At 28.5% G+C, this 13,310-nt stretch overlaps 1 protein-coding gene across 1 annotated transcript in view; it reads left to right on the plus strand.

Moving 5' to 3' along the window:
* The window catches only part of LOC132943207 (protein qui-1), a 217,584-nt gene that overhangs the window by 83,071 nt on the left and 121,203 nt on the right, over positions 1-13,310 (plus strand). The window contains exon 2 of the mRNA XM_061012083.1: positions 2,544-2,665. Within this exon, the coding sequence (XP_060868066.1) occupies positions 2,560-2,665 (106 nt within the window). The 5' untranslated portion in view covers positions 2,544-2,559. The remainder of the gene's footprint in view (positions 1-2,543; positions 2,666-13,310) is intronic.

Here is a 13,310-nt window from a genome sequence, read left to right on the forward strand (position 1 = left end):
AAATTTCGTGGAACGTAATTTGATGGAATTTCCAGAAATTCTAGTGAATGACTGGGAATATTAATTAATTTAAGAATTCATGGTAATCAAATACTATATTTTACCCAGGCATTATGTTATCTATTATGACTATATCAATTATATTTAAATTATTGAACGATTGACATAATTAACTTATAATTCGTGTAAAACAAAATATGTAATTTTAATTTTCTTCTTCTAAACCGATGTAAGTGTATGAAAATAATCAAAATATTTCCAAAATATATAATAAAACAATTATATACCTAACAAAATTAGAAAAAAAATAAATACCTTACAATAAATAATTTATGAAAAAATAGCGATAACATTGTTTAAGACTTTAGTCGTTAACGGTTATTGTATTTGATTTATTTATTTTAACATCAAATCAAAAATTAATTAGTTTAAAAACATCAAGTCAATTGTATAAGGGACCAATAACTAGAATATTATTTATGACTTAATTTATCCATACAGTTTTATAGGTACTATCTAATTAGTTTAATAGCTCTGTGTTATTAAGTATGCATTTATGTAGTTAAATGGATTTTCCATAATAATTTTAGTATTTACATTTTACATAATTTGAACAGTTTGTTCTTACACATAAATTATATATCTATAATGATTCCCATTATAATCTGTATTATGGATAAAAGCCCTGCTTGTTGTGTTAAGAATGTCGATTTATGCATGCGCGTATATACAACCGAATATAATGCTCATACTACTATACCTACTGAACAATATTAGTTTTGATGAGTCATTTCTTTGAATTAGTTCATCATAAATCATAATCAACTAAATTTACTTTCGATCATCTATGCTAAAGTATCCAATATCAGAATAGACACAATAAATTATAGATATTGTGTCTAATCTTGTTCACTTAGCCTTATGCTGTATTCATAATTATATTTTAGATTCTGAGCAGAGCGAAAACAATGGTGTTTATTATTTTATTTTTTTATTTTTTATCCTGTATATAAAATTTTTACCGAAAGGAGTGCTTTGATTTCAACATAATATTATAGTATATTATCTTTTAGAAAATTGGATCAAGATGGTACTTTATACAGGTCATTTTGCGATTTTCTCAATAGTTGTTTAATGTCACGGGAATATCCACCGACAGATTACAAAAAACCGCTAAAAACGGGATTTTAATTTCTAACGCTTTGTTTATCACCATAGAAACGAAAAAAAAATTGTGACGAATTTAAAAATATTAATTCAACTTACAGGCTATAATAAACAATAATATAAAATATCCAGAAAACCGTCTCCACTAAGAATCGTTTTTCGTATACATTATATCATTTAATTCAAATGTAATAAAATCCATTATACGGTGACCCACTTGTAACCTTACCGTACAGCAGAGCGACATCCACTAACTCGCTTTTTTTTTCTTTTTTTTTCGAGACAAATATGTCAACAAATGATTTTGTATTAAACTATATGATGATTATTTATTTATAAACGCATATTACATTCTATAAAACGAAATTAAAAACATAATTTGACAAGAATTTAATTTATAGAAAAATAAAACGTTGATGAGGGTTTATTGAAATATTTTCCAGTTAACAAAAAAAAACATTCTGCCGCTTTAACAAAACACGGGTAAAATTATATATAAGAAAAGAATAAAAATATTAATTATTTTATTGTTATTAATTATTAATCAATTATTGAATCCAAAATAAAAATGCTACTTGAAAAAAAATTGAGTTGTATTTTAAAAAACGATTCTGCAAACCTTACTGTGTATATAATTAACCGACACCATATTAAGTATCAAACATTTTTTCTACATAAAACATAAACCACACACGCCTATAATATGAACGTGACTACAAAACCAACTACCTACACGCAGATTGAAAAATAGGTCCCTAAATGTCTAAAAAACACACTGGAATCAAATTTGAATAAAAAAAAATCTTTTTTCGTCATTGAAAATTCAACTCTGTGCCAATAGTTAGGTAAATTTGTTATGAACTTGAACGAATAATCTACTAAACTATTGTTCGGATAACGAAGATTCGGTTCAAAGCACAGCGTTCAATAATAATTATTATATTGGTATATTTGGTACACTTTTTACGAACCTATATTACCGTTGTGGTTATACCTTATTGTTATTTATTCGACACAGTAATAGTATTATCATGTTATATTATAAACGAAGTACGAGTGATGATCAATAATATGTTTGCGACAAGTATGACGATAAGAAAAAAAAACTTACATAATCATGGATTTCCGTACGGTATTATGCTATTATCACATTATTATAATAATATGGTGTACAATAACAACGATTACAAAACGAACACACGCGAAGCTGTTCCGTGGTCGATTAGGCTGTGTACACGATCACGAGTGTTTTTTTTTTATTTTGTTTTGTTTATAATAATATTATATTATTATCTAATCACGTTTTTACGAGTCGGCGTACAAACTTCAGTTACCGTGAAATTTTTATAAACGTCGGTCATTCATTATGGTTACAGATATGGATTCACAGAAATGAATAACGAGGACGAGGTGCAAAGAGTTTTCAGGGGCGAGTTGGATACGGCGGAATGGGCTATACCCCGGTTGGTCAAGGTATTCGTCGCGTCAACCAGAAACGGTAAGTAATGATACCAATGGTATGAATATTCTAATATAATGTTGCAGGTACCTAATACCTATTGATTTAAAACACAAATAATTCCTTTACGGCAAAGGTCCGCCTGTAATCCGAATTGTTACATTCTTACACCACGATAAGCATAATATTGAATACGGTCTATCATAGACATAATAATTATTATTAATGCTATATATTTTTATGTAGTATTAAAATTAAGTATAGGTACACCCGTTACAACTCAAAGAACTGCAGGGGTCTTTAAGACGATTTTTTTCGGTTTCGGTTCAATTATTCAAACTTTTAACTTTTCAATTCCGGTTCTTCTTAATTAAAAATGTCAATTCTAGTTCTTTAAAATTAAACAATTTCCGTTTCGGTTAGTACCGATTTTAACCCACAGTTCCAGTAAAATATATCTACTATTGAGTAAAATCAAATAAATAAAAACCATTAAAATCATAAGACTAATCAAAGCCGATAACCTGTGAAAATTCCAATATTACCTATTCTAATTAATAATATTGGTCTGACTTTGGTTTTTATTTTTTAAAAGATTTATAAAAGATTTCTCTATTCCGGAGAGGTTTCAGTTCAAAAACTTGTTTTTTTTTTGGCGCCTCTGTATTAGTTCTTGCTTAATGCTTATAACTTAAGAATTTAGAATACTTGTCGGTTATCATGGTAAACAGTAGTGAACGGGCTTTAAATAATATTTCGGTCCTAATTCGTAGATATTATTAGTAGTTATATACTTTACGTATTACCCTTTTTGATTGGTTTTATTTGTTGAGCAGTTTTTTAACGGAATTAAAAATTACAATTTATTATCCAGTAAATAAATGTTTCACTAATATAAACACTCCAAAATTACAGTTATTCGTAATAATAAATAATGTCGTGACGGTGTGAGCAATGAACTATATAACGGTATAATTTATGATAATAATTTAAATTGAAAACAGTAAGTAAACTTACTAAAATTATGAATTATGACTAAAATGTAGGCGTGGATAATAAAAACTCAGTTGGTAGGTCACTTTTAATAAATTTGTTTGTTTTAATACAAAACTGTCCTAGCTAGTGTCTAACATATACCGCATACACACAATGTTTTACTAAGGACATATAATTCATTCTAATTGTATTAGTATATTATAGGTATATTTTATACACATTTCTTGAATCATATTTATCGATGTCCTATACTCCTATTATATGAAGTATAAAAGTCTCGTTAGGAGGACTACTTCAGTTAAAGTTGATTTGTCTCAAATAGCAATCATGCTTGTGCTGAGATCATAATATCAACTTACGCCCACATCATTATGAATCACAAAAACATTTGGACACTTTGAAACGATTTTTTAAATATTTTTAATATTTCGTAACTCGTGCAATTAAAAGTTCCTGATCTTTTAACGATATTATTGACTATTAATAGATAGTACAAAATGTTTTTCAGTACATTTTTTTCTATTCAATTCTATTCAAATAGTAAGTATATTAATATAATTAATTATAAGAATATAAAATGCTTATATCTAGAATGTACCTATTCCAAAATTGTAAATCATAAAAGTTAAACATTACTAGTTAAGTTGCTTAAAATGTATGATAATTATTAAAATGACTTTCAAGTACCCAAAATACATAAAAAAAAAAAAATTATTAGATTTGAACATATAATTTAATTCATTGTGTTACCAAATACTTTAAAAGCTTATTAGTTGTTATTGTCTTGTTATATGAGCAGTAGGTATTTTTGATAAGTTAAACAATATGAATATTATTATATTATTAAATGTTCTTTAAATTTTCTCAGTAAGACATGAGTCTTAATCTATAATTTTAGGCTTGAATATTATTGTTCTGAAATACAGGAAAATAAAAAAATATATATCCCATTTGTATAATAAATTATTAGTGTTATTCTCGATTGCAATAAAAACGATTTGTATGAGAGAACAATTTAAAGCTGGAGAAACATAATTTCATCTAACTTCCGCAGTTCCGTTATTGTATCATTGATGTTTGTGCAGTGAACTTGCATGACTACACATGACATAATTGAAATAAAAAAGTTAGTATATGTGAAAAATTTCATAACATTATATGGCCATCGTAATAACTTCCATAATGTGCTTCAAATGTTTTTTGTTATTTATGAGTATTTTTATTTTAATTGTAATGTATTCTCCACCTACAAGTTGAACCCTGAACACAATTCAATTCTGTATAAACTTCTGTTAGGTATAAAATAGGTACTATAATTTTTTGAAATTATTATTCAAATATTATAATGAGGAATACTATATTATGCACGTAGATTGTGTAATGTATAATATACAATATTCTATTCAACCCTCTCAAACAATAACTTTTGAACTAATTAAGGATGCGGCGTATCTAACAATAGTTCATACAAAGACCTCCAAATGCAAACCATTACAAAACTAGATATACCTACCACATTAAAATCGTCGGCATGCCAAATTTAACAATCACAAAAAGCCATTATTGCGGAATATGTCAACAGTAATATCCCTCAGAGATTTCCTAGTAAATTAACTTAGCGGCTATGGAAGATTGAAGCGTTGGTAATTTGTATAATAATATTATACACGTCAGGTATCATTGATGCATATTGTGTTGTAAGACCAGCTGTTACAGTAGTACACTGTAACGTCTGTAACCATTGGATAATTTCCATGACGAATACTACTTAAAAGTGCCTCTCTACAGAAGTTTGATTTTGAATTGAATTAAAAACAACAATATAATAGTTTCGTTTAAAACAATAATATACAAGACAATTAATGTATCATGATATTTTAAATTCAGCTAAATTTTGCGTAAAAATTCCCGTTTTTCTTTAATTTTTACCGCTTTTGAAAACTATTGGGCATTTTAAATTTTGACCTTCTCAATGCATCATCTAGATTCACTTTCTCATCGAACAAGACAATGCTATGTACGAAAAAAATCGAAGCAGTTTTAAAAACAAACAAATGATGACAGGCACAAAAATAAAAATAATAAATAAATAAAAAAAATCACACATCATTGTAAAATCAATACCTACATTCATCGCTCCGCTCAGAGTCTAAAATTATTTAAATTTGTTAACATAATACATACTTCTGTGGTTCGGTGTGGTGCGTTGGCGGATACCAGTACAGGAATGTGACTGAGAGTAAGTAACGCCTGCTGCTACAAGCTCCCAGATGGGTGACCATCCGGGTTCATAGTAGTAAAAACCTTACCACATATACATGTGTTTGCTTATACCTACCGTAACAACACCCTACCGTACCAACCTTACCAACCATAATTCATAATCCCCGACATCAGCTAATGGCTATTGTTGCTGGGCTTATATAAAAAAAAAATATTTCAGTTGCCAGAAATGTATAATGGGCGTTTTATAAAATAAATAAATACCTAATTAGGTATACCAAGACATTGTTACTTCAGGTAAAATTCAAAAACTTGCTTTATAAACTAGTATTGTTTAATTCAATTTTTATGTTTTCCGTAATGGTGAACTATTATCAATAGGCATTAAAATCCAATAGGCACTACAATTTAATACGACAAGTTGTGTAATTAACAACTTATATATTTTAAAACTGTTAGTTGAAGACAATGTGAGTCAAAACGTTTAACAATATATTATTTTAAAGAAATAAAAAAATATTTGTATGTGAAATCGAGATAATTTCATATAAGTCAAACGATTGGAGCATTAAATGATAGTATTATTTTTAGTCATAACATTATGTTTGTGTGTTTTAGAATTATAAAATTTATACATTTAATTATTTATTATTCGATATTTACTTAGGATTATCTTACCCTACAAACGCACACCTTGTTAAATATGTTAATGAACGAATCTGAGTAATGTTTGCATATTTGTATGCAAATTGCTATAATATAAACTTGATGAAATAATCAAATGTATAATAGCAAAATTATTTTTCGTATAATACTGTTCACTGTAATTTATTTTATTAAATTGATAATTATAGTCTCTTAAGTATTGAATATCGTCTTCTAAAAACCATCATGGCCAATCTCGAAAAATTCAAATATTCGTTTTATATAATATTATCAATAGATTCGTATTTTCGAGACGCGTGAGACCAAGTGATTAGTTTTGATGTTTGACCATTAGGTTCGCTGTGAAAATTCCAAATGTCATCATGGCCTATCTAAAATTTTTATTTGTGGTATGATGGCTTACATATAATTGTTATCTGTGGTATGTTATGTTATCATGGCCAATCTAAAAATATCGGAACTGCGACCAATATTAGAGAGCCGTCAGCAGCCAACAACTCCATGAAATTAGTATTACTAATATTATAATAATTATTGACAATAATATGAAACGTTTTAGAGTTAATTAATGTCAAAAGGTATACCAACACTCAAAATTCCTAACAAAAAAACAGTTTTTTGTTCACCCTGAAAAGTTGGGAAAACTGAGATTGGCTATGATGGTTCTTAGGCGACGATATAATGTTATCGCATTGGAGCTCAATTTTGAATTTACCGCTTTTATTATTTATTTGGATTTTATAAGTGCAATTAAAAATATAACTGATTTAAATGATTTATTGTTTTGAAAAAGAAATGATAACTAACGTAAATTTGTGTTAATCTCTGAATAGTTTATTTTGAATTGGTAGAATTAAATCCAAAATATATAGGGTTTCCCGCAAGGATTTACCCACTTTCCTAAATATAATATCATAAATCTGTTTTTTTTTTATTAGACTCACAGAGAAAAGGGATACACACGATTTTACTTTTTATTTAAATTACATTTTTTGATAAAAAAAAGTAAAAAAAAATATATATTCATTTTTTATTGTGAAACAATTTAAGAAAGCCATTTTATTGGGTTTATTTTTCTGAAAATTTTGACCTTTCAACATTTAATTTAAATTTTTTAGTTTATAGGTAAAACGGCATATTTTTCAGGGTGGCGAAGTCCCCTTCTACGCCTAGTGGATATGTCCTCACGGGACAACTTGTATACGTAAATATTATAAAATATGTATTTTAATCAATAAATTGTTTGCACATACCTACCTATAATCTTTTTTTTAAAGTAAATATAATTTTAATGAAGAAAAGTATTTATTTAATTCCCAATCTATACTATAATTCCTCTATTATTATTATATTATTATTATTAAAGAGGAAAGGTTTGAATGTTTGTTACGAATAAACTCAAAAACTATTGGACCGATTTCAAAAATTCTTTCACCATTAAAATGCTGAATTATCCCAGAGTAACATAGGCTAATTTAAAAAGGGAAAACTAAACCCCGTAGAGGTGCTCAAACAGGGATTTTGAAATTTACGATGGAAATGTTTGTTTGCAAATGGTTGCTATTTGTTTTAATAATTATTATTATTATTAAAATGATACGTCTATTGGAGCAGTGGCACTTCTATGTATTTTATTACAGAATCTGTTCAGCTTACATTTAACAGAGTTTAAGAAGAGGTAAACCTACGTATATTTGATTTGTCGCAAATTAAATGACAAACGGCAACAGCTATTAGTAAATATAATAAAAATATATTAATTTTTTTTGGCGAAATAACCTTTACATTTTATTATTTCATTAATAAACTTAATTTAGTCGGTACCTGGGTTTAGTGCCATGTCTTCTAAACTTTGATTTTATAGTTTTTGGTTATTTTATTAAGAGTTTAAACACAGAAAATTTTTAAAATAAGTCAGAAGAACGAATTAATACTTGTTTAATGCACTGAAACCTTAATTTCTTATTATGAGAAACCAAAATCTATAAAACCATTAAGGATTCATCCTGAAACGCCTGTTTCAGACGTTGATTATCGATACATAAATTATTATTTTATGGAATATTGGTGACGTGAAAACAATTAAATACCGATTATAGGCTCAGAATAATTACTGAATTTTGTCAATACTCATACCAAATAAATTAAAAATAAAGCTCTGAGGAATCGTCTATCAATGTCTGCAATGTATATACGCCACTGATGGATTTAGCTTAAAATTGCATATGAAAGCTGAAAAAAAATAATAAATGCTACAATGGCACCATAACGATAATAATATTGTCAGTATTAGTTAAGGCTGTCAAATTCATTTTTACGTTACTGGCATTCATTAGATCGTAATATTTTCTGTACATGTCATAATATAAAGTGTAATTAATCGAAACATTTTTTATTTTCATTATAATTTTCTCTACACAATTTAATTAAGAATCTTTTTTTTTTTTTTTTTAAATTAACAAATTCTTAAATTTTTTTTATGCGTCTGTTTAAACTAATCTCCAGACGTTTTAATTGTTTTAACCCTTTCGTAGACAAATATATTTGGCAAGGTTTCAGTTTTCTAACTCCTACGGTGGTTTGATATGCTGAGGTATTTGAATCTGGGTTCTATTATTGATCGCTTTATCATCGATGTACTCACTGACTGCAAATGAGTGTGACTAGGAAAAAAAGTTAGGTACTTTCATTTTTATAACGTTCAAGCGGTAAGGTTTACCTTAAAAATAAAATAGAGAAAATCTGACTTATATCTTCTTAAAACTATATTATCTTAATGTTTGATATCTACCTCAAAAAATATTTGACTATATCATAATAAAATTATTATACTCATATTTTATAGTAAAATAAATTAAATATATAATTTTAAAAATTATCAAAAATTATTAGTGTGACCAGAAGATTTCAACAATTAAGAGAACTACAACTAGTTATTAAGAATAACACGATATTAAGTTCACTTATATTTTTTTATCAACAAAATCATAATTTAGTCATATGTAACATAATCATTTATTATTTCTTGGGTTTTAAAAATTAAATAATTGTAAGTACAATTTTCTACGCGATGTAATAGCAATTGATATTTATTAAAAAACAAATGTTGAGCGTGTACATTTTATAATTTAAATTCTTAAATTTATGTTGGTACCTACCTAATATAACTTTAATGATTGAATTTTTCAATTATTAGATTATTAAATGAACAAGAAACTTATTGGTTTTACAATGATATTTTCTTTATTTGTAGACACTTTTTTTGGCATAAAAAAAAATATCAAAATGTTTGGTGTTTAGAATATTTAGTTTGGACGGTACTTTAAAGAGGTTAGTTTTATATTTTCTCAGTCAGTGCCTTAAGTGTCAAGAACAATCATCTTTAAGTTAAAAAAAATATTGAAGAAACCTCAGAAAATTTGGGCTTGTTTGAGATTCACTCGCAGTCACACAACGAATACGATGATATTTTAATTGCTATCGAATCTATCTGCCTGATTAGATAATTACTCCGTCATTTCATTTCTGTACATGGGCTGAGCGTAGTTCTGGACATCATGTACCCAATTCGGATTTTTTTTTTTATCGTTATTATTTTAAAATTATAATGTTATTTATTGTGTAGCCTCTGCTTTCGCTTCTAGAAAAACAAATATTATCAGCACTGAATGATTTTACATTTTTACCGATCGTACATAATAGATACATTCATTCAATAACGGTAAATAATAATTTATTTTCACGGATAATAATATTACAATCTCGTACACTACCTATAGCACCTACGTGGATATATCAACATTATATTATAATCAAACATACCTACATGAACACAATGATTGCAGCCAATTTTTGACATGTTTCCATTAAATTTCCTATTATCACTATGATCAATATTGTGTTAATGTACGATAATAAAACACAACAAAATAGTAATAAACACCGTTGTTGCCAACTAAAATCAACTTAATTACCTCACCCGTCATAATATATATATATATAAAAATAATAATAAAACAACAGTCGGACCCTATTTTGTTTATAGTATTTAAAATGGACGGCGAACGAAGAGGTATGCAAAGTAAAGATAAATAGAATGAGTATTTAAAAAAAAAAATCGATAGATATAGATAAATTTAAGCTGATGCGTTAAAATATTAAATTATGTATTTAAAACGGTCTCGGTTCTATAATGTTTTATTCATTATTGAAATCGATTTTCGTGTATATAACATCTATACGAAATATTATGTATACGAACGTAAGTCGTTAGGTGTACGATATTAAATCTGTATTAAGAGAAGTGCATAGATTAAAATGTTAGAGTGGTGCGTCTGACATTCTGTTATTTATTACGTAATGCCTTAATAATACAATATAATCTCGAAAGTTGTTTATGTATAGTTTGTGGATATTATTAAAAACTTAAATCATTCTTGAGATTTTAGAATCTGACCTGATAAATGTCTCGATTCCATTATAATAATACGCGACGAACTATGTTTATTAAGTTTTGATTTTAATATAATTTGTTCTTAGCCTTCAAACGCCATACTTTAGACACGTCTTGTAATATATCAGTTATAACTTATAAGACAATATAAGGATAGGAGTTTGAAGACGCAATCACGATGGATGTTGTAATATTTATAATTTATGTACTAATAATATTATATTATTTCATGATTTTATACCTTGGTCGTTCGTACCTACTTACCTACCTACGTTGGTATTATTTAGACGGCGTTGTTGAATTTAAACTTAATAAATAATTAAGTTAATTCGATACTATAATATTGAGACGTAACGCAGTAGATGTTATTATTCGAAAACGGAATTTTCATTAAAAATTCTACTGCTATTTATACTCCTCTTATACTGCAGTTCGTTCAATCGACGAACGTATTTCCCACTCACATTCAAAACCTTTCATTTGGATTCGATTGTCTCGAACTTTCGGCAAACATTTCGACGCAGTTATTTTCATACATACCTATTGGTGAATATTGCGTGGGCAGAGAGACTTCAAGCAGCTGCACTGGAGTCTACCCGGTGTTATTACGATACCCTCGTGAGGCCATGGCCATCGCTATGACAAGTCATATGACGTGTTTATTTTATACTTTATACGCAACAACCGTATTATTTACTATACCTACCGTGAATTGACTGTTGACACGTTTAAGTGAAACAAATAATATACGTATACAATATTATAGACGTGATGATAATATGACGCAGAAAACCCGAATAAATTGTTATTCGAGTGAAATATTAACAGCGCGTTATTCTTTTCGACGAGACGTTTCGTAACAATGCTAAATAATAATATTATAATAAAATGAATAATGTTACTAACTATATTTGTTTAGAAGAACCTACTCGCGACGGTAAATTGAATTGGATTTGGTTATTTATCCAAAACTGGAGAATTCATTTTTTAGAGGGCCCTGAAACGTAGGTACCTACGCAATCTCCCCTCCAGAGACGACTAGCTACAGCTACCTCTATACGCGGTGATGTATCATCGTCTTTTTATTTTTTGTCGGTCATATTTCCGTCGCAAAGTATTCGTCTCGTTCGTCTTCTTTTCAGGAAAAAAAAAATACTTTTCATAATGGTATATATATACTTCCGACAGTATCCAACAAAATGAAAAGAGACCGTCGGAGCGACGACAAAATCAATAATAATAATTTCCATGAACGAAAAATCGTCGAACAACGTAGGTGGGACACGGCCATGTCAAAAGATGATTATCCTCCCCGGTGTGGTTTGTTCACAATATACGTGCACGATAATGACGATATATCCCAACTATACAAAATAATAATAATATTATCATTCCGTGTTTAATACTTAATAATAATAACGAGATGTACCGAAACGTCTGAAACGTATACAGTATACACATACCTACCTACCTACCTACCTACCTACCTAGTTATTCGTATACGTGAGTGCCTTACAGCATATTAATATTATTATGGTTCGCACCGGAACTACAATAAGTTGGATTATTCGCCACTCGTTATTCGTTCGTTAGTGCGTGAAACATCCAACGAGAAGCCGCCTAAACCTACCTACCAGCAGCTATATCTTATGGCCCGCAAACACGTGATTATTATTATAGACACGACAGGAAATATTATTTTTTTCGACTACACGTCGTTTTTACACACACACACACACACACACACACTTACACACACTTACACGCACACTTAGACACAACACGCCTTGATATATTGCTATGACATGGTATATTATTATTTCGTATAATACGATAAGCATATTATAATGTCGTGTCGATAAAAATCTGAAACAATTACGCGGTATGTCCACAGTCGCACATCGGCGGGAAACCTTTTTCACGGGATAGTCATCGCTGCGGGCGTGTTGCGAGGCATCCGTCTCAGTCCGATCAACTCGACAAGTTTAGTCGTCGGCGGTGTTGTACTATCGATAATATCAAAACGATTTCATTCGGAAATCCAATAATAATAATATTATTATAGATAGGCATACCGCGGCCGTTCGCCGCCAGTGTTTGCGTGCGCATGGAAAGTTTTTTTAAATTTTAAAGTGCTCATAAAAATAAAACCCATCAAGGTTTCTCGACATTTATTGAACGAGTATTATAAATAACTGCATCGTACGAGAAATATTATGAGAGAGAAATAAGAATATAAAAAGAACATCGTCGTAAATTTTATAGATGTTGGCATACTGAAACATTTCGGCTTTCTCGATAAATTAAAATATTTGGCAACATTTTTCAGAATAAATAATAGGATTA

This window comes from Metopolophium dirhodum, chromosome 4, assembly GCF_019925205.1.
Source record: "Metopolophium dirhodum isolate CAU chromosome 4, ASM1992520v1, whole genome shotgun sequence".
NCBI classification, from domain to species: Eukaryota; Metazoa; Arthropoda; class Insecta; order Hemiptera; family Aphididae; genus Metopolophium; species Metopolophium dirhodum.